Source organism: Geotrypetes seraphini, chromosome 11 (assembly GCF_902459505.1).
Source record: "Geotrypetes seraphini chromosome 11, aGeoSer1.1, whole genome shotgun sequence".
Taxonomy (NCBI): domain Eukaryota; kingdom Metazoa; phylum Chordata; class Amphibia; order Gymnophiona; family Dermophiidae; genus Geotrypetes; species Geotrypetes seraphini.
Genome location: NC_047094.1, coordinates 79,806,664 through 79,829,286, shown reverse-complemented (window position 1 = coordinate 79,829,286; position 22,623 = coordinate 79,806,664). Strand labels below are relative to the sequence as shown.

Below are 22,623 nucleotides of genomic sequence, written 5' to 3'. Positions count from 1 at the left end.
AATTAATGGATCTTTTCCTCTAATTAGCAAAAAGCTGTTTTGCTCTAATTAGCAAATTGCTGTTTGTCCACAAAAATAGGTTTTGCATGCAATATATCTGTTTTGATGTGCCCTGTTTTGTGGTGCCTTATTAAATGTATTTTGAGCTTAATAAAGCAAAAATAAAACCCCAGAGAACAATTTAGCAGATTGCATTAAGAACATCCAAACTGTGCCTAAGTTCCGGAATAATGTCCAAAGAGTGCCTAAGTTCCGCCCATGGAACTCAGGTCTATCTGAAGCCTAAACTGTGCTCAACATTAGACTTCCTTACAATACCTAAAAGACCCAGTTTTACAATTGCTATGCAGCTTGCTAGCTCACTCTGTAGCACATTGGTTAAATCTATCCCCTTCTATCCTAATGTTGTTAGTTTGAATCCCAGTCACTCTGTCTGATGAAAGAGAAATAAATAAAAGCATTAAACAGATCCAACTCCTAGTATTACAATTAAGTACATAAGTACATAAGTAGTCGCCTCCGCCGGGGCAGACCAGAGGTCCATCCAGCCCAGCGGTCCGCTCACGCGGCGGCCCATCAGGCATATTGCCTGGTCAGCGGTCCCTGACTAATTTTATTGCCTACCTCTACAGTTATCTCTAAACCTTCCACTGCTCTTATCTGTACCCCTCAATCCCTTTGTCTTCCAGGAACCTATCCAGGTCATCCTTGAAACCCTGTACTGTGCTATTTCTTATCACGGCCTCCGGAAGGGTGTTCCAATTATAATGAAAAACAGCATAAAATCACCATTTTAATAACATAATAATAAAATATTATAACATTAAGGACATTGTTTGGATGTCTAAATCTCACCTAAAACCTGATTCTCTAAAGGATGCCTAAAAGTTAGACACCTAAACAGTGCTGAACTCTGCTGAGCGCGATTCTACAAAGGACGTCTGAGCCCCCTAAACGGCGCCTAACTTTAGAAGCATTTTGCAGAATCAGGGTCTCAGAGTTAACAAAGCAGGGATGTTGAGATCGAAGGATAATCATATCAAAGGTTAAATCAAAGGTGCAGTTAGTAATGTCTTTAATAGTCTTCCACCTGGAATACTGTGTTCAGCACTGATCGCCGTATATGAAGAAGGAAATAGGGTCCAGAGAAGAGCGACTAAAATGGTTAAGGGGTTGGAGGAGTTGCCATACAGTGAGAGATTAAAGAAACTGGGCCTCAATAAATCTAAAAGGCTCCCCTACAGAACCTATTCCGCCGTTGTATCTAAAAAAATTTCTTCCTTACTTTGGCCCTTTCATTCTTTCAATTATACATCATAGTTTCTCCACAGCCACCGTCCCTACCGCTTGGAAAACTTCTATAGTCACACCAATAATAAAAAACATCAAATCCAATCAAGATGATCCATCCAATTATCGCCCTATTTCAAATATACCTTTTTTAATGAAATTGACCGAAAAACTTGTCTTTGAACAGCTTTCGGAATTCATCGAATCATCTAATGCGTTACACCCCAACCAAACCGGCTTTCGAAAATATCACAGCACTGAATACTCTATGATAGGTCTCGTTACTAACATACATTACTTTCTCGACCATCATAAATCTGTTGCACTCTTCTCTCTAGACCTATCTGCAGCTTTCGATACTGTAGATCACGAACTTCTTCTTAATCGACTGCAATCATTAGGAATAGAAGGCCAAGTCCTAAAATGGTTAACATCTTATTTATCGGATCGTACCTCTAGAGTAAAATTCAACGAAACCTTTTCTGAAAACTTCTCAACAGCATTCGGTGTTCCACAAGGTTCTATACTGTCTCCTCTTCTATTTAACATCTTCCTATCCCCGCTTATCACGATTTCACAGTCATTAGGTTTTACAACATTTTCATACGCAGATGACATCCAACTCATGCATCCTCTCAACCCAGAAAATACAGAAGAAATAAAAATAATTAATGATAAACTAGAAATAATAAAAAACTGGTTAAACAATAACAAATTGGTTTTAAACACCCAAAAAACAAAAACAATGCTTTTCACTTGGAAAGGAGACATACTTCAAAAAATACCATTTACTCTTGACAACACTCCTATAGAAACGGTCACTAAGCTTAAAATTCTTGGTGTGACAATTGATACTGATCTTTCATTTCATAACCATATTAGCGAAATAGTTAAAACATGTTTTTACAGATTACGGCTTTTACGATCCATTTCTACTTTTTTAGATTCTAAATCACTCAATATCTTAGTTCATTCTCTTATCATTTCTAAATTGGACTACTGTAATTCTCTTCTAATTAACATAACACAAAAAGAAAACAGACGTCTCCAAATCATCCAAAATACATCAGTCAAGTTAATTCACAATGCAAAAAAATTCGACCATGTCACTCCCTTACTTATCAAATCACACTGGCTCCCCATAACTCATAGAATAACTTTTAAAGTTTTATTTTTGGTATACAAAACACTGAGCTTCAACGAACCCCAATTTATAGCAAAAATGATTATCCCATACAGACCATCTCGTTCCCTAAGATCCTCTTCATCACAACTGCTCTCAATCCCATCGCTTAGAATAATAGGCACACGACGCAATGATATGTTCTCCGTGAAAGCCCCTACATTATGGAACTCTCTTCCAAATTTTATCAAAAATGAAACAGACCTTGTCTCTTTTAAGAAAATTTTAAAGACATACTTATTTCAAGATGCTTTTGATGCATGAAAAGTAATACTTCAGGTTTCCATATTCTTTTCTTTCTATTAAAACCCGCTACTACCCAATGTATTTTCCCATTGATGTTAAATTCTAAATATAAAAATTGTAACTTTTCCCCTCCTCCCCAACCTTTCTTGTCTGTCCAATGTTATTTGTCTTTTGTTTAAAATTTTTTGTTACTCTAATCGTATTACCACATTCTGGTGGTTTTTAAAATGTACATCGCTTAGATATTGTTATAAGCGATTCATCAAATGAATATTAAACTTGAAACTTGAAACTTCTCCCTTGAAAAGAGGATACTGAGAGGGTACATGATAGAAACATTCAAGATAACGAAGGGAATAGACGTAGTAAAGACAGGTTGTTCACCCTCTCCCAAGGTAGAGAGAATGAGAGGGCACTCTAAAGTTAAAAGGAGATAGATTCCATATAGAGAATGACACAGTGATTGTTATCCACGGCTAGCCACGAGTAGCCGCGGGTAACCCACCAAAACAGGGAAAGAAAAATAGCAGTCGCTGTGGGGACGGGGACAAGGCCATTCACCGCCCCGTGGAGCGGTGAATGGTCTTGTCTCTGCAGTGAGGCATCAAGGATCGCGCGGTCCCCGCAGCCCCCACCCGCCCGATCGTAGCATTTAGCCAGCTCCCTCCCTCCACCTCACCTTCTATTCCGAGTTTGCCGGCTTTCTTTTTCTCGAGCTACACGTGTTCAAAAAGCCGTTCACGCGTGGCTGCACAAGTCGATCAATCTTCTCCTCTGACGCAACCGGAAACAGGAAGTTGCAGGAGAGGAGAAGATTGATCAACTCGCGCAGCCGCGCGTGCACGTCTTTTTGAACACGTGGCGCTCGGGAAAAAGAAAGCCGGCAAACTCGGAATATAAGGTGAGGTGGAGGGAGGGAGCTGGCTATACGCTGCGATCGGGCGGGTGGGGGCTGCTGGACCCGCATGATCGCGTGTGTTCCCGGCTCAAACTAGGAAGGAGGAAGTGAAAGGAAAAAAAATTTGGGGCCAAGGGGATGAAGAAGGAAAGAAAGAAACTCACAGCAGGAAAGAAAGGGGAGGTCAGGCAGGTAAGCCAGATGCTGGAAGCAGGGGGGTGGAATAAAGAGGGAAAGAAGCTAGATGGGGTTGAAAAGAAGAGACACACTGGTATGGAAGAGGAAGATAGGGGAAATCTGGACACAGGAAGGTAACAGAAAGAGGGGAAATTATGTGCATGGGGCATAGGGACAGAGACATAAAGGGGACATGCCATGGGGATGGTATATGGACATAGGGGGGGCAATGCCAGATACATAGGGGAGATATTAGAAATGAGGAAAATAGGAACACAGAAGCGAGATGGTTTGTGCCATATTGCATGCCATATGAGAAAATAAAGGGGTTTGAGATAAAATTGAAGAAAGTAATGGACGATTAATTCTAGAACAGTACAAACGTGCGTCCAAGTCTGAAATTTGAGTTGTATGTTTGTCTGACCATTGATTCACAAATTCAGGTGGAAAGTTATATTGATGATCTCTTAGAACCTGATAAATGAAGGAAAAAGCTTTCCCTTAAACAATGGTCAAATCACTCTAGTTTTGAACAGTGCTTAATGTATTTGTGTAATTGGATTTCAAATCAATATTATTAATGACAGAAACCAGTAATAGCCATTGTGTATAATAATGTTGAATTTGTGGAAATTGTTCACTTAGTAGTGAAAAGGAAATCAGAGAATCATTGCAAAATAGTTGTTGCACATATCAAATTCTGGCTTTTTGCCATTTTACCTAGCAAAAAGATTTGGCTTTATATTTGATTTTTGGATTGTTCCAGATTGTCATGGAGGAAGACAATATACTGTATAGATATATCAGCTGATTTATCTAGGTAATCAAATGCATGTTGTGTTGCATTCAACAAAGTAAAATTTTTAAGCTGTTTAGGAATATGCATGGTACAAAGAGCAAATAAGGGAAAAGGAGAGCATATATGTGCCTCAACTTCTAGCCAAGTGGGATTTTCCAGTGAGTATTGATTTTGAAGCCAATAAGCTCCGTATTTAGCAAGAGAAGCAATGTTATAAAAGTGGAAATCCGAAAAGTTCATACCTCCATTGTCCCTAGAAGCCCTCAATTTGGAAAGAGAGATTCTTGGTTTTTTTGTTATTACAAATAAATTCAGAGAGTTTTTTTCATGAGCCATTGATAAAGCGACTTGTTAAAATTGGAAGGTAACATGGAGAGGATATATGTGATTTGGGGATCGTTTGGTGAGGGGGGGGACAGGTGGCCACGGTAGGAAAACCCCTTGCTGCGATAAGTTCAACGACCATGCCTACTTACAATGTAGTCAATTATCCAAATGGCACTCAATTTTTATATAAATGTGAGAATTACCAATCAAACTCTCACCAAGATATGTACCAAACTTAGTATATATCTCAAACTCCTCACCTCCAGTGTATAATCCCCAACTCTTCAGAAGTACTACCTGGGCTCAAACATTTTTACTGCCCTAGGCTTTATGTACTACCTCCTCACTGGAGCCTGCTATCAATTTTTTAGTAACAAACTTTAATTTTTATTTATTTAACAAACTTCTAGCATATTTCAAGGGTACTTAGCTTTTAATTGTGGTCTTCTTTTCAGGGAAATAGGAGCCAACATGTTTCACCTACAGACGATTTTTTCAAGGCTTATCATTTAATTTAATTTAATTCTTATATACCGCTAATAACCGTGAGGTTTCTAAGCGGTTTACAAAAATGATGAAATTAAAAGATACAATGAATAGAAATAAATACATAAGATAGGTACTTGGAAATTCCCTAACTGTCCCAAAGGCTCACAATCTAACTAAAGTACCTCAAGAAATAATTTATGGAAAAAAATAAATAAAAAAGTAGAGATGTCGATGGAAATGAATAATCAAACAAGTAATGAAAAAATAAATTAAAGATAGAATTAAGTAAAATAACGTTCAATTGACAACTATTCCAGTTCCGATGGCTATCATCTTCAAATCGTCCCTTAGCAAGCTTTACACTGATATATCGGACCACTGAATGTTAATTAATACTCTCATCAGTGGTCCGATATGTTGGTGTAAAGCTTGCTAAGGGATGATAAGCCTTGAAAAAACCTTCTGCAGGTGAAACATGTTGGCTCCTATTATTGGTTTGTATTTGCACAGGCTACTAGAATTCTGTCCAACTGTGTGAACTAGGAGCAAACAATGTGCATTATCTATCAAAGTAAGCTCTTACATTTTGCAATAATCTGAATAGCACATGGCAAAGGGGTTTGAAAGACAAAAATGTTTTTCAGAGTTCTAAGAGCTGATGAGAGTATTTCAGATGCCATCGCATACAGTTCAAGATCTTATTGCTGACTTACAGGTGTGTTCATTCTGCTGCCCCTCAATATCTCTCCTTGCTTCTCTCTCCTTATACACCTTCCAGAGAACTCCGTTCCTCAGATAAGTCGCTCTTAACGTTACCCTTCTCCTCCACTGCCAAATCCAGACTTCGTTTCTGTCATCTAGCTACCTCCTATACCTGGAATAAACTCCCCGAGTTTGTTCATCAAGCCCCTTCCCTTGTTTAAAAGCAGACTGAAAACCTACCTTTTTGATATAGCTTTCAATCCTTAACCCTACTCCTCTGCCCTCCAACCCAGCCAGCTGATTAACCGTTCCCCTTAACTGTATCCATGACACTGTTTGTCTGTCTTGCCTGTTTAGACTGTAAGCTTTCAAGCAGGGACTGTTTTCTTATTCTTTGTGACTCTGCGTGCGTCTGGTAGCGCTATAGAAATAATTAATAGTAGTAGTAGTAGTATTTCAGATGTCCTCCATTATAGGCGCCAAAATTTCATAATGGCTGAGAATGCCAAACACAAGACAAATTAGCCCTCCCTGGACACAATGAAGGAGCTTGCTTAATATAAGAGGTGTTCAGCATCCTTAGAGCTAACTCCTATGTACCTCATGAAACACAATTGATCCCACATGTGGGAGTTGACAAGATATTCCCTTGTGCATCTGGAACAGAAGAAAGCAGGCTTACCTGTGAGAGAAGCATGGATCTGTGTTGGCATGCAGCAGAGGAGCAGGTGAAGAAGGTAGCATCTCCTCAGTGGCATGGCGTTTGCAAAACCAAAGTTGCAGGCTTCAAGAAAGGTCATGATTTGAAGTTCAGTTATAGGAAGGAGGTGAATTTAACAGAATAAAGGATGTGGGGAGGAGTGGGTTGCACCCTATAAAATAAGCAGCTTAATAAGCCTAATAAGGTCAGATGAGTGAAAGAAATATACCAAAAGAAAGTGGGACATTTAACCTCATGATGCCTAGTAACTGATGGCAGTTTGCAAGTGGGTTCTATGGAACTTTCATGCATAAAATAATGATTAATTAGAAACATATTATTTGATATAATATCATATACTCTAATTAATCTGTATGTTTCCTTCACATCTTTTTTTTTAGCTAAGTATCCTTTGGCTACAAAGGGTTAAATATCTCCACCAAATCCTCCCTTAAAACTAGAAATACCATTAAAGGGGTCAATATTCAGCATGCCAGTGTTCAGTTAAAGTTATCTAGATAAGGTATGAGGCTATCTTTAACCAGATAAATATATCACTGAATATAACTAATTAAAACAGGGGTGTCCAACCTGCGGCCCCATGAAGTATTTTGTGTGGCCCCGGTGTTTACCACTGTTTACCAGTGTTTTCCTCTGTTGCCCCTGGGTGTTTACCATCTTGTCGGCTCCCTCCTCTGTCTTGCTGCAGCATTTGTGCGGCCCCAGAAACATTTTTTTCGGCCAATGCGGCTCAGGGAAGCCAAAAGGTTGGACACCCTTGAATTAAAATATCCAGATAAACTTCAATTTTAGGACAGTCATTTCAGTAGCCTAATTTATCCACTTAATTTAGCTAGATAGCCTAGATATTCATAATTATCATCTAAGCCAGGAATCTCTTTAAGGTGACATACTGTACACCACAGCCAGGGCAGGATTAATTTGTCAAGGGCCCCTAGGCACACAAGTACACTTGGCCCTTCCCCCCCCACCTTGGCATAGACAGCAAGAAAACAAAATAAGTGACTATCGGAGGGGGTGGACCGGCAAATGCGGGGAGTTGTTGCAAGGTCCCACAATGACTGTGTCTGCCGGTCCACCCCATCCAATGTCACTTACTTCTTCCCTGAGCAAAGCCGACAGACGCTGTCATTGCACGACCTTACAGCAGCTCCCTGTGTCTGCCAGTCCACCCCCTCCGACATCACTTATTCCGGTTCGTTGCTATCGATGCTGGGGTGGGGGGAGGGCAGTGTTGTCGATCTTCCGGAGGAAGGGGCAGGCAGTGTTGCCAATCTTTCCCCGGGGGCCCAAGTTGCCAAAGGAAAAATCCCCCCTGATAACTTTGGGCCCTAAGCACGTGCCTAGTTGGGCTACCCATTAATCCAGCCCTGACCACAGCCAGCAAGTCCATGTGTTCAATAAAAGCCACATGTGTCTGTGGCTGAGTGCAGAGCAAAGGATTTGAAATCTCCATCACTGCTCTTCATTTCTGCTTTCCCTCCAGAACTATAATCAGGTGCGAGCGGGAGGGGCAGAAAGCCAGGTAGTTGAAATCTCTATTCCAGTTCTTCCTTTCTGCTTTCCCTCCAGAACTATAACTAGGTTCGGAGGAGCAGTTGTCTGGGATGTAAAAACCTCTTGTGGGCAAAATAAGGACTGAAATGCTGTGTCTCAAGGTTCTGTTCTTGGGCCTGTTCTTTTTAACATTTTTATAAACGATATTGCTGCAGGGCTGTTAGGTAATATTTGCCTCTTTGCGGATGATACCAAAACCCAGGAAGGTGTGAGTAACACGAAGAAAGACCTGGCGAAGCTTGAAAAATGGTCTGAAATTTAGCAGCTAAAATTTAATGCTAAGAAATGCAAGGTCATGCATTCGGGCTGCAAAAACCCGAAGGCATGGTACAGTTTAGGGGGTGAAGAACTTTTGTGCACGACAGAAGAGCAGGACTTGGATGTGATGATCTTAAGGTGGCCAAACAGGTTGAAAAGGTGATGGCGAAAGCTAGAAGGATGCTAGGGTGTATAGGAAGAGGTATGACCAGTAGGAAAAAGGAGGTTTTGATACCCCTGTATAAGATGCTGGTGAGACCTCATTTAGAATATTGTGTACAATTCTGGAGGCTGCACCTTCAAAAAGATATAAAAAGGATGGAGTTGGTCCAGAGGAAGGCTACTAAAATGGTGCGTGGTCTTCATCATAAGGCGAATGGGGAAGAGACTTAAAGATCTCAAGTTGTATACTTTGGAGGAAAGGCAGGAGAGGAGAGATATGACAGAGACATTTACATATTGTGACCTGGCACGGCCAAGCTGTGCTCAGCAAGTGGCCTTACCCAGTACACACAAAACCTCAGCCGAGCGGCTAAGTGAGGTTCTATTGGTAGCTTGGTATTGGAATAATTTAAAAAAAAAAAAAAACCAGGTCCTATGACAGTGGTGCAATTTCCTGGTATTCTTTATTGATCAAAATCAAAACAAAACTTTCAAACAGGCTTCTTCAGGTTTGTATCACCTGGTATATCATTGCAGCATTCAAAACACAAACAATTGTCAGTTCCAAGCCCATTATCTCCAAAAGAGAAAAAAAAAACTTGTCCCAACTGTAAAATTTTCTTCAAACAAAAATCTCAGCCTTCTCTTAATCAAGTACACAGTCCACATTATATCCCAGCTTTCTTTAACAGCAAAGATTAGCTTATTTCCATTCCTTCTATACTGGGCAACTCTGTTTCTCCTATCTCCATATTATAAGCAAGGTCCTCATCAGCCATCTCAGTGTCTTGCCCAAACACAGACTCACTGTTCTCTGTGGCTTCTATCTCACCAACTTCTGCCTGGGCTGGTAGCTAGGAGGTAGACTGTGGCTTCCTGATTCTCGGGGCTTGCAACCTGCTGACTGGTTCTGGCTTGCTGGGTCGGGAGCAGGTGTGTACTCTGAGGCTGGCCCTCCAACTGCTTCTGGAGCTGGCTCCCCTGCTTTGAGAAAACTACTACCTTTTCTTTCACTGCAGGAAGCCGATTACTCCTTCCTGCAGGTGTGTTAGGGTAGCCTACCCTCCGAGCCCTTCTCACCTGGCCTAAACCAATTTGAGCCTGATTGGGAGCGGCTTGTATTCCAGCCCTGCTCTTTCCTTTCCCTGGCTCTATGCCTGCTGGGAGATGTAGTTTTTCCACTTGTTTTCTTATAACTGGCTTAGGTGAAACTAAACCAAATCTGCCTACTTTAGGCAGGGCGTTAGGACGTTTCACTGCTGGAAGGCTTGGCTTGTAAGTATTCCTAGGAGCTGCTTTGGGACTCTCCTTAGCAGGCTTAGGAATACTTTCAAGGGCTTTAACCCCATTTCCCTTTTCTGGCAAGGCTTCCTCCCTAGGAACGGGGGCAGCCCTGTGACAATACCTATGTGGTGTAAATGTGCATGAGTTGAGTCTCTTTCATTTGAAAGAAACCTCTGGAATGAGAGGGCATAGGCTGAAGTTAAGAGGTGATAGGCTCAGGAGTAATCTATGGAAATATTTTTTTACAGAAAGGGTGGTAGATGAGTGGAACAGTCTCCCAGTAGAGGTGGTGGGAGACAGAGACTGCGTCTGATTTCAAGAAAACCTGGGATAGGCATGTGGGATCTCTGAGAGAGAGGAAGAGATAATGGTTACTGCGGATGGGCAGACTGGATGGGCCATTTGATCTTTATCTGCCATCATGTTTCTGTGTTTCTCACCCCAATGATTGAGATAGGTCAGTGAATGAGTTGTTTTTTTTAATTATTATTTATTTGTTAATTTCAACATATAACACAAGAATCTTCTTACTACAGAAAATCAGAGAGATAATTTAACAAGAATCAAAATATTGTACATATTGCATAATGCATGAAGAATAATAAAACATAAAACAATAAGTGAAAAAATTTTTCAATTATGCAATTATCATCCAGTAATTATATGTACTCTTCCTTAGACCACTAAAGTCACACTTAAGAAGACAAGATGATAATAAAGATAAGGAGATCTCATAACAATGTTAATCAACTGTAGGTAAAAGGCTTAATATGATTAATCCCGGCATAATCTATCTAGCTGCTCTTTATTAATTGATCAAGTTTTTTTGAGTCCAGAAAACTACGAAGCTGTACTGGTACAAAATATACATATTTGTTTCCTGCAAACTTTATCACACATTTACAAGGATAACTTAATAAGAAGGTTGCTTCCATTTTTGCTGTCTCTTCCCTCATGCTCAGGAATAATTTCCTCCACTCTTGGGAAAAACAGAAATAAGTTTTCATTATCATGTTTAAATCCTGCTCAAACACCAATGAAACAATCATAGTGCCTCGATATTGAATTTCTTCCTGAGAAGTCTCAAGAATACCAGTTAAATTATGTAAATCTAATTCCTGAGGGTGAGAATTTTGTGATTTCCGTGGTAAGTAATATATTTTATTTATAGGTGGCATACATTCAGGTGAAATTTTTAATGTCTCCATTAAATATCTTTTGAAAGCTTCCATAGGTGTACCCAAGGTTAGCTTAGGAAAATTCAACATTCTTAAATTCAGTCTTCTACTAAAATTTTCCAAGTTTTCAATTTTTCGTTGAAGAAAAGTTCTATCTTGAACCATGGTAGAAGAAATAGTTTTTAGTGAAGAAATTTCTTTGTCCACTAATTCAAATTTTCTGTGCATTTCTAATTAAATATTTTGTGCAGAAGAAGATAAATTTTTCCAATTTAATTGCTACCTTAGAGATGTCTTCAGATGATTTCGTAGCCGCTGCTTTGAGTCTCTGAAGGCTCTTCCAAATAGTTCCAAGAGTCACTGCCGCGGAGTCTATGGTCTCATCGGCCCCAGAGAATGTAGTCTTGGTGTCCTGTCCAGCGCTATGGCCCCCTCCGTGTGGAGACGCCGAGCTCATCGATCACTCGACTCTCTCACGCTGAACACTGTCCAACACTGGATTCAGCAGTGAAGGAGCTGCTGGGGGGGAGAGAAATGTCTCAAAGCCCAGGGCTCCAGTGGCTCCTTCCAATGGAGCATCAGCGGGCACATACCTCCCTCCTTCAATTGCCAGTGAGCTCATCAGAAACCGATCCATCAACGGTTGTCCGGGTGTGGAGGAGTTCCCCCCGAAGAATGAGTTTTTTTGTGTGGTGCATTTGGTATATAAATTTGGCACAGTGATGGAAGGACTTAGATCTAAGGGCTGCTTATTGAAAAGTAATACCTTCAATGTACACCTAAAAATGGATTTCTGCATCAAAGATGTCACTTTTAGACTCTATGTTTTGGATGTCTGAAAACCAGCATTTAGACATCCATATTGCATAGATATCCAAATTCTGGTATTATTCAGCCAGGATGTGGATGCTTAAAACTGCAGTATGTCCTTATGACAATGGATCATGTTCTAGGTGGACATCCATCTCCAATTTCAGAATATGATGGACGTCCTGTATATAAATCTGGTACTTGGCATGTCCAAGTTACAGAAAAGTGCTCCAACTGAGCCGTTCTCCAGTGGATGGAGTAAGGGAAGGCACAGTAAATATTTTTCTAACCCTGAATTTAAAAAAGAAAAAGAAAGATGAAAATCACAAAGAGCTGCAATGAGATTTGAATAACATCCTCTGGTTCTCTGCTGGCTGATCTAACCATTTAGACTCATTTTTCAAATGAATGTCTGTGTGGCCTTTTATAATATGGACATTCCTATGCTGTCATACAGCCATCAATATCTCTTGTTTTGCCTCATAAATAGTTTGGACATAGTTTGTAAAATAGATTTTCATGCTGGATGTAGCCAGTGGCGTCTCTAGACAGAAATATTTAGGGTGGCACCAGGGGGGCAAGCTAGGTATGGGAGGTGAGGCAAGTCAAAGCTACTACTACTTCCAATCATTTCTATAGAACTACTAGACATATGTAGCACTATATATCAAAACATAGAAGAGACAGTCCCTGCTCAAAAGAGCTTACACTCCAGACAAACTGGACAAGAAGGTGCATCACTACAGAGTGCTCAGGTGAGGAATTACAGAGGGAATGATAAGACAGATATTGATGCTAGAAGGTAGGTTAGAGTTTGGAAATGACAGCATCTTCAAAGAAGTGAACACATCATAGCCCTCCCCACCCCCCACCTACTCCCACATACTTTGAAATTAGCATTATAATTGATAGCATCATTCAATAAATTCTTCTGGGAGTGAAATCTGAATTTGGTACAAAATTCTACAGAATCTCAATTTAAATCCTGAAGCTCCAGTTCCACATCACAAACTTCATATTCCCCAACAATGGAGCTACTGCTCTTAGAAGTCCACCATTCAAAAACAAAAAAACAAAACTCATATTGTGATTATCACCTCAGGAGTAGCACACACTACTTCCACTGCCAGACACTTCATTTAAAGATGACAGGTTTTGGGTTTTATGGTGACTCCACAGGATGTGAAGACTACTAGTCCTGGGTATTTTTATTTTAGATGGCAATGCCCCAAAGTTTGCAGTGTTATGGCCCGAGAGAAAAAAAATTGATTTTGAAAAGCGCCCACAAAGGTGAGGGGAAGGGAGATGGCCCAATAAGAGGAAGAGGTTGAGTGGCACTTCAGGTTTATTGAGTGGAGAAAGGGGGTGGTGGTGAAAGAGGAGAGCAGACTGGAAGGAAGTGGGGAAAACAGATGCTAGATGGAAGTGGGGAGAAGACATTGAATGGAAGTGGGGAGGAGAGGGGAGTAGCAGATGCTGGAAAGAAGTGGTGAGGAGAGAGAGAGGGGAACAGACAGATGAATGGAAGTGGTGAGGAGAGAGAGGGGAGCAGACACTGGAAGGAAGTGGAGAGGAGAGGGCATGCACTGGATGGAAGGAAGGGATAAAGCAAAAAGAGCACATGCTGAATTAGGGAACAGGATAGACTAGAGTTAGTGAGATAGTGGAAGGAGTGAGGGAAAGAGGTAGCAAGCTGTAGGTAGGCACAATAAAGAGGGACATTGAGGACTGGATAGTATTTAAGAATTTAATCTAGGTAGAGGCAGAAAAGGAAGACTGGAAAATAAAAGAAAAGGGAGAGGAGAGAGAGATACCAGACCATGGGGGGAGGGGGAGATACCAGATCTGGGGAGAGGAAAATCCATGGGGTGGGGGAGAGGAGGGAGGGAGGGAGATATGGAAGGGGAGATGCCAAACCATGGGAGAGCGGAGGAGGAAATGGATGCCAAACCAATGGGGGGGAGGAAGAAATGGAAAGGGGAGGCAGATAGTTTCTGGAAGAGGCATAGAATGAGAGCAGATGCCATATGGAAGAGGTAGAGGGCAGACAGTGGATAGAAGAGAATGATGAGATGAGGAAAACAGAAATAGACAACAAAGATAGAAAAAAAAATTTTCTACTTCTATTTATTTATTTTGCTTTAGGACAAAGTAGTATTGTAGCTGTGCTGATAAATGTTTATAAACAGAAAATGGAAATAAGACAATCTTTTTATTGGACTAATTTTAATACATTTACATTTTTGACTAACTTTCAGAATCCAAATTTTCCTTCCTTGGGTCAGGACAGGATACTTTAACAGCAGTATACTTTATTGACCTGAAGAATGAGGTTTTGACCTCTAAAAGCGAATCGAGAAATATATTAGTCCAATAAAATGGTATTATTTTCCATTTTTTTGTTTTTGTTAATTTGTAAAGTTATTTGTTATTTCTCTTTTTTCAAATTTGCATATGCTATTTTTATATTTTGTAAAATATTAGGAGACATGCATCACTGTTTCTATGGTGTTGCACTATATGCAGAGTCCAGCTTCTTGGTGGTTCAGTTTAACTTTTGTCTACATATTTCTAGTTTCAGTTTGTGGTTACTTATTCCTTACTGGGTGAGGTTGTTTATGTGTTCTGTGGTATGAAAGACATTGTTTTCTGTTAGCATTGACTGTGCAGGATTGATCAGTACTTATCTGTTTTGTTTACTTTTATATTGGGTGTATTGATGTTGTAGAGTTTGCTGCAGCATAGTAAGATGCTGCCTTTTCCTAGGTACACTCTTATTGTGTGACTTGTGGATTATTACAAAAAGTCCTGTTTTTCATATAAAGGAGGGGGTGTTTTGATCAACCCCAGGTGTCACATAAGCTAGGTATGCCACTGGCGGGAGTCCAGAGGCCGGACATGCCACAGAATCTGAAATTCAGTGCTTCAGAAGAGCTGAAAGAGAGGGATTGCACTCTAACTGCCAATAGACTACTTTCAGGCATTTTCTCACACTTTACATTCATCTTTTAAAAGGATTATCAATCTTGTAACAAGTATTACCCCCCCCCTTTTAAAAAACTACGCTAGCATTTTTAGCGCTGTCCATGGCAGTAACAGCTTCGATGCTCATAGAATTCTATGAGCGTTGGAACTGTTACCGCCATGGCCAGCGCTAAAAATGCTAGTGCGGTTTTGTAAAAAGGGGGATAGTTTGGTAACAGGAGGAAAAAATTTCTAGGCAAACTTTCTCGTTTTGACAAAATAAACAAAGATTATCTTATGGCAGTAGTTTATTTTTCCTATTTGGAAAGCTAGGATGATTGTTAGTTATTATTTTAGGGCTCCTTTAACTAAGCTGTGCTAGCGGTTTTAGCACACGCTTAGCGTGCGCTACAATGCCCCATGCGCTAGATGCTAATGCCTCCATAGAGCTGGCGTTAGTATTTCCATGTAGCGCGGGGGTTAGCACACGCTAATTTTCAGCGTGCTAAAAACGCTACCACAGCTTAGTATAAGGAGCCTTAGTGTTTGTTTTAGGAAACACAATGAAGATAGAAAACATGCAAGAATAGTATTGCTTAAGTTAAGACATTTATTTTTCTGTAGTGGTGCTAGATGTATACTGCCCTGTCAGATTAGAAAAAACGGGCCCTTCGTTTCTGGAGAATGTGGTGGAATCAGTTAGCTTAGTGTGGTTTAAAAAAGGCTTGGGTAATTTCCTGAAAGATATGCCCATAGGCCATTATTGAAATGGCTAGGAGAAATCCACTGCTTATTCCTAGGATAAGCAGCATAAAATCTGTTTTACTACTTGGGATCTAGCTAGGTATTTGGGGCCTGGGTTGGCCACTGTTGGAAACAGGATGCTGGGCTTGATGGACCTTCTTGTTGTGTCTCATGCATTTTCATAGCAGCAATCCTGAAACCTTGAGTATGTCTCCAGGAGAAGGTTGAAAAGTACTGGGGTTAACCTATTATAATGGGCAAAGTCCTACTAACTGGTAAAGCATCACTTCCTTAAGGACCTGACTTACTAAAGATTAATGAATCAGGTTCCAAATTACTAGGAACAGGATGGCATCGCAGCTACCAATTCACCAGCCTCTGACCATATTGATTTGCACATGGATGAAGGGAGAGAAAGGCCAAGTACCAACCAAACCATTGCTGGGAAAAAAAAGTATCACAAAGTTCTGAATTATACATTTCCATTGATAGAGACCATCCATTTCCAGTGATGTGATTCTGGGGATTCCATTCCATGGACGGTGTTTAACAGATTAGACACTGCATTGGCCCTAACTTCTTTTCCTCCATGCATAAGGATGGTTGTGAGGTAGAAGGGGAATTCTCCATCATTGGAGATAACAGTAAGTTGGTAACACCTACATCTGTCTGGGAAGGTCCAGGGAACAGTACATCATGGCTGGAGAAATCAGAATGAACTAGAAGACCTCAGAATTCTTTCTGGCCCAATCATTCTATGATTCTAGATGAGCATTGAAGGTTCTTCCATTACTCTCTTTCTATGATTATAGGATCCCATAATTCCTTCCAGTCCTAACTTTCTCTACTTCTACATCTTTTAAGAACTATTCCAGCCCTACCTGTTTCTACAGTTCCTTCCAGCACTTTCCACAATTCTTAAATAGTCTCTTGAAGTCCCTTCCAATGTGTTCTAGGATTTTGAGAGATGCTAAGTAGTTAGCAGCTGATAGTGTTTGTAGGAACATAGAATTCCCCACAAAACTCCAGTGATATATGTTTACAAAGCATGGAAAAAAGTCTTAAAATACATTTCATCAAGGAAGGAAAAAGCCCAAGACTTACTACCCATGACTGTTACATACTGGCATGGAGAATATTCACATCACAGATTTAAAAAAAAAAACCCAAAACCCAATCTTCCAAATTCAATTTTAATAGACACAAAAAAATACATGTTAAGTGAAAAAGTGTGAAAAACAAATATATTTTCAAAAAACAGTCCTTAGCGTCAAAAACTTCTTGAAACAATTTTCATGGGCCCCCTGATGGTAGCCAGCATTTTACAACTCACTATATTAGGAGCCCACATTTTAGACTTCAATATACCGTAGTCCCAAAGATGGCTACGATCTTATAGCACTGGAGTTTTGTGGGTACTGTAATTATCTAATTTAACACTCCAATTCTTCTGTTTTGTGGGTGCTCATAGGAACAGCAGCAGCTGACAAAGAACAAGTTCATAGAGGACCAGTTTTAAAACTTAAAAAAAATCTGCATTATCTGTACATACTACAGAAACCTGGATCCCTTTCATGTGACCATGCAACTTAATGAAAGCAAAAGAAAATTACACACATTGTTCAGTATGACCTAAAATAGAGTTTATAAACCACTCATCACCATATTCAAGACCTTTGTCTGGCTGATTTTATCACCTTTGCAGAAGTCGCAGACCGCAGGCATTTTGCTGACATAGGCACAGCACTGATTAGATAACAAATAAGAGGCATCAGAAGGAAACCATTAAAACTGCAGACTTGAAAATCTTGAGGTGTGTGGATATAATAAGGTCATGAGAAGCAAAGCCATGTCAATAAGGTGAAATGTGCTATTGTAACATTTATTAAGGTGACAAAAGCAAAGGTAAAGAGCAGTGTCCTGCAAACTTTGCGAAGCCGTGGCATACTAAACTGGTGGCCGTGGCTTCAGGGCATCTGGAAGTGTGCGGACATCAATGCAATGAAAGGCGCTGGCACCGGCTGACTGCCTACAGGATGTGCCTCTTACCACAAGAGGCATGTCCTGTAGGGTAGTCAGCTGGCACCTCTCCTCCTCCCCGTCTCGTGGCACACAGTTTGTAATACACTGGTAAAGAGAGACGTGCAAGTTTACAAGAGTTCTACTAAACTGGAGAAAATATTTCTTCACTCAACATGTAATTAAACTCTAGAATTCATTTCCAAAGAATATAGTGAAAGCAGTTAGCTGAGCAGAGGTTAAAAAAGGCTTAAATCATTTCCTAAAAGAAAAGTCCATAAGACGAACTTGGGCAAATCCACAGATTATTTCTAAAATGAGAAACATAAAAAGCACAGTTACTTACCGTAACAGATGTTATCCAGGGACAGCAGGCAAATATTCTCACATGTGGGTGACGTCATCTACGGAGCCCCAGCGCGGACAGCTTTTCAAGCAAACTTGATTGAAGTTTCAAGTTTGCTACACTGCACCACGCATGTGCATGCCTTCTTGCCCACTAGAGGGCGCATCCCCACCTCGTGGTCCTCAGTTCCATAACCAGCAAAGAAGCCATCCCCGGGGAGGAGGGCGGGTTGTGAGAATATATGCCTGCTGTCCCTGGATAACACCTGTTACGGTAAGTAACTGTGCTTTATCCCAGGACAAGCAGGCATGATATTCTCACATGTGGGTGACCTCCAAGCCAACCAAAAAAGGGCAGGTGGGAGGATGGCAATTTAGGAAAACAGATTACGTAACACCAACTGGCCAAACCGGCCGTCGCTTCTGGACAAAGTGTCCAGACAGTAGTGGGAGGTGAACGTATGAACCGAAGACCAAGTGGCAGCTTTACATATGTCCTCCACAGGAGTAGACCGGAGGAAAGCAACAGAAGCTGCCATAGCCCGGACCTTATGCCCCGTGACTCGACCATGGAGCGTGAGACCAGCCTGAGCGTAGCAAAAAGAAATACAAGCAGCCAACCAGTTGGACAAGGTGCGCTTGGAAACAGGATGTCCCAACCGATTAGGATCAAAGGACAAAAACAATTGAGGAACCTTCCGATGAGACTTGGTACGTTGGAGATAAAAGGCCAACGCCCTCTTACAGTCAAGCGTGTGAAGCGCCGCCTCACCAGGATGAGAGTGGGGCTTCGGGAAGAACACCGGAAGAACAATGGACTGATTGAGGTGGAAATCAGACACAACCTTAGGTAAAAATTTAGGATGGGTGCGAAGAACCACCTTGTCATGATGAAACACAGTAAAAGGTGGATCCGCAACCAAAGCCTGCAGCTCACTAATCCGACGAGCGGATGTGAGCGCAAGCAAAAAGACCACCTTCCAAGTGAGAAACCTAAGATGAGATTTGTCGATAGGCTCAAAAGGAGGCTTCATCAGTTGAACTAATACCACATTAAGATCCCAAACTACAGGAGGAGGTTTCAGAGGAGGATGGACATTCACAAGACCCCTCATGAAACGAGTTACCAGAGGATGAAGAGAAAGAGACCGACCCTCGATATGCCGATGGAACGCCGCAATGGCACTGAGATGCACCCGAATGGAAGTCGTCTTCAGCCCAGACTTAGACAGATGCAACAAATATTCCAGCACCGAAGACACTGGAACCGAACTCGGGTCCAGATGGTTTGAGGAGCACCAGGATGAAAATCTGGTCCACTTCTGGGAATAACAAAGCCTAGTCGAGACCTTGCGCGAGGCTTCCAAAATCTCCCTCACCGACTGAGAAACAGGAACCGAAGTCAAGGGGAAAGGAACCAAGCGGTCAGATGTAAAGACTGAAGATTGGGATGTAACAGCGAACCCCGACTCTGAGACAGCAGAGAGGGAAAAACAGGCAGAAGCAGAGGTTCCCTTACACTGAGTTGAAGGAGCAGGGAGAACCAGTGCTGTCTGGGCCAACGAGGCGCAATGAGAATCATAGTGGCCCTGGTCGATTTGAGATGTACCAACGTTCTCAAGATCAGAGGAAAAGGAGGGAACGCATAAAGGAACCTCCCCTCCCAGTCGAGAAGGAAGACATCGGCCTCGAGACGGTCCCGGGAGTACATCCGAGAACAATAGAGGGGCAGTTTGTGAGTCTCCGGGGAGGCAAACAGATCCACCTGAGGAGTCCCCCAGCGGTCGAAGACCTCGCGTAGAACCCGGGAGTTCAGCGACCACTCGTGCGGCTGGAGAAGACGACTGAGTTTGTCTGCCAGACAGTTCCTCTCTCCCTGAATGTAAACCGCACGCAGGAATATGTTCTGGGAGACCGCCCATTCCCAAAGGCGCAGGGCTTCCCGGCACAGAGACCAAGAGCCCGTTCCGCCCTGTTTGTTTACATAATACATTGCCACCTGGTTGTCCGTCCGCACGAGGACTACCTGATTGTGTAGCAAGTGGCAGAACGCTCGAGCCACCAGAAAAATGGCCCGAAGCTCCAACACATTGATGTGACAAAGACGGTCCTCTGCCAACCATAGACCCTGAGTCCGCAGACCGTCGAGATGAGCCCCCCACGCGTACTCCGAGGAGTCCGTGGTCAGGACTTTGCGATGCGGAGGAACGAGAAAGAGCAAACCCCCGGAAAGATTGGAAGAGTTGGTCCACCAACGGAGCGAGCGTCTCAAAGAAGGAGTCACCGTTATTGGACGAGATACTGGGTCGCGATCCTGACGCCACTTCGAGGCCAAGGTCCACTGAGGAAGCCTCAGATGCAAGCGGGCGAACGGAGTAACGTGGACCGTCGATGCCATGTGGCCCAGAAGAACCATCATGCGCTGAGCCGATACTACAGGCATCAGCGAGACCTGACGACTCAATCGAAGTAGGGTCTCCAACCGAGGAGGGGGGAGGAACGAACGAAGGCGAACCGTGTCCAGCACGGCTCCAATAAACTGAAGGGATTGAGTCGGGCACAAATGAGACTTGGGAAAGTTCACTTCGAACCCCAGACGATGAAGGAAGATGATAGTCTGTTGGGTCGCTGAGATAACCCCCTCCCTGGTCGACGCTTTAATCAGCCAATCGTCCAGGTAGGGAAAGACCTGTAGCCCCCGAGATCTCAGGGCTGCAGTGACCACCACCATACACTTCGTGAAGACTCGAGGGGACGAAGCCAGTCCGAAGGGGAGGACCCGGTATTGAAGGTGCAACTCCCCCACTTGAAACCGTAAGAATTTGCGGGAGGCGGGATGCACCGGAACATGAGTATATGCTTCCTTTAAGTCTAGGGAGCACATCCAATCCCCTTCCTCCAAAAGAGGATACAACACCGGAAGCGACAACATACGGAACTTCTCCCGGACTAGGAACTTGTTGAGCTTCCGGAGGTCCAAAATGGGGCGTAAGTCCCCTGTCTTCTTTGGGACCAAAAAGTAACGGGAGTAAAACCCCCGCCCCTGTTGGTCGGGGGGTACAGGTTCCACCGCCCGAAGGCTCAACAAGGCCCTCGCTTCCGCGAGAAGAAGGGGAAGTTGGGTTTGGCTGAATGGGTAAGCAGCCGGCGGATGTTCCGGCGGCGTGATCAAGAAATTGAGCGAGTAGCCCTCGGAGATAATCCGGAGCACCCAAGCATCTGATGTGATCCCGGTCCAGGCCGCAGAAAAGGCTCGGAGTCGACCCCCTATAGGAAGGGGGTTCGGCGAGAGCGCGGAGGGGGCCCGCCCCCATCCGCACATCCCATCAAAAGGACGGCGCCGGCTTGGGCGTCCCCTGCGCCTGAGGTTTTTGTTGGCCTCCCCTACCCTGCTGCGGTGGGCGGCGGGGCGGAGGCCTAGAGAAGGCCGGCATTGACTTCTGGGGGTATCGCCGCGGGGGAGGCCGAAAGGGCTTCTGTGGCGGGGCCCGAGGTTTAGGACGGACCAAGGAGGCAAGAGAGCGCTCCTGTTCCGACAGACGTTTGGTCGCCGCCTCCAGGGACTCATCAAATAATTCAGATCCAACACAGGGTAGATTGGCCAGACGTTCCTGCAAGTTCGGGTCCATGTCCAGGGTACGTAGCCAAGCCAGCCGGCGCATCGCCACGGCAAAGGCGGATACCCTGGAGGCCAGTTCAAATGCGTCGTAGACAGCGTGAAACAGGTATAGACGCAGCTGAGATAAGTTGGACATGAACGTAGCAAAACCCTCCTTGTGGGAATCCGGCATAACCCCTTGATAACGGGGCAAGTCTTTGACCATGCCTCGAAGATAAGAGGAGAATGTAAAGGCATAATTAAGGACCCTGGTAGCCATCAATGAGTTGGAATAGAGGCGACGACCAAACTTGTCTAGGGTCCGCCCCTCCCGTCCGGGCGGGACCGCCGCCAAAACCTTAGCGGGCTGCGACTTTTTCAGCGCCGACTCCACCAGCAACGACTGGTGAGACAGTTGTGCCTTATCGAAGCCCTTCCACGGTATGGTCCGGTATTTGGACTCCATCTTAGAAGGCACCGCTGTGACTGTAAGAGGGGAGTCTAAATTTCTCAGGAAGGTCTGGTGGAGGACCTTATTGAGAGGCAGACGAGGAGTTTCTCTCGGGGGAGTGGGCAGGTCTTGTTCCTCCAAAAACTCCTTCGTATACTGAGACCCAGCAAGGAAGTCCAGGTCCAAGGCCCGCGCCATATCCTGCACAAATTTTGAAAAGGAAGAGGGCCTCGCTGGCGGGGAAGGAGTACGCGAGGTCCGAGCCGCCAAGAAAGAGGGGGAGGCCTTGCAGGAATATCGAGGCTCCCTACCAGACCCCGATCCCCAGGAGGCCATGCCGAGGGACCTCGAAGGGGTCGGGGACCGCCTATGTCCCGAGGAGCCCTTGGGGGAAGTCCCCGGGGTATGAGGAACCGAGGTC

General features: G+C 43.2%; 1 protein-coding gene across 4 annotated transcripts in view; it reads right to left on the bottom strand.

The window, feature by feature from the left end:
- Positions 1-22,623, bottom strand: part of LOC117345742 (tyrosine-protein phosphatase non-receptor type substrate 1-like) — a 118,332-nt gene that overhangs the window by 19,752 nt on the left and 75,957 nt on the right. Inside the window, exon 1 of one of the 4 annotated variants that reach the window (XM_033914831.1) lies at positions 9,618-9,695. The exons of the other annotated variants lie outside the window; for them this stretch is intronic. Coding sequence (XP_033770722.1) covers position 9,618 — 1 coding nt within the window. The 5' untranslated portion in view covers positions 9,619-9,695. Of the gene's footprint in view, positions 1-9,617; positions 9,696-22,623 lie in introns of those variants that run through there. 4 annotated transcript variants of the gene reach the window in all.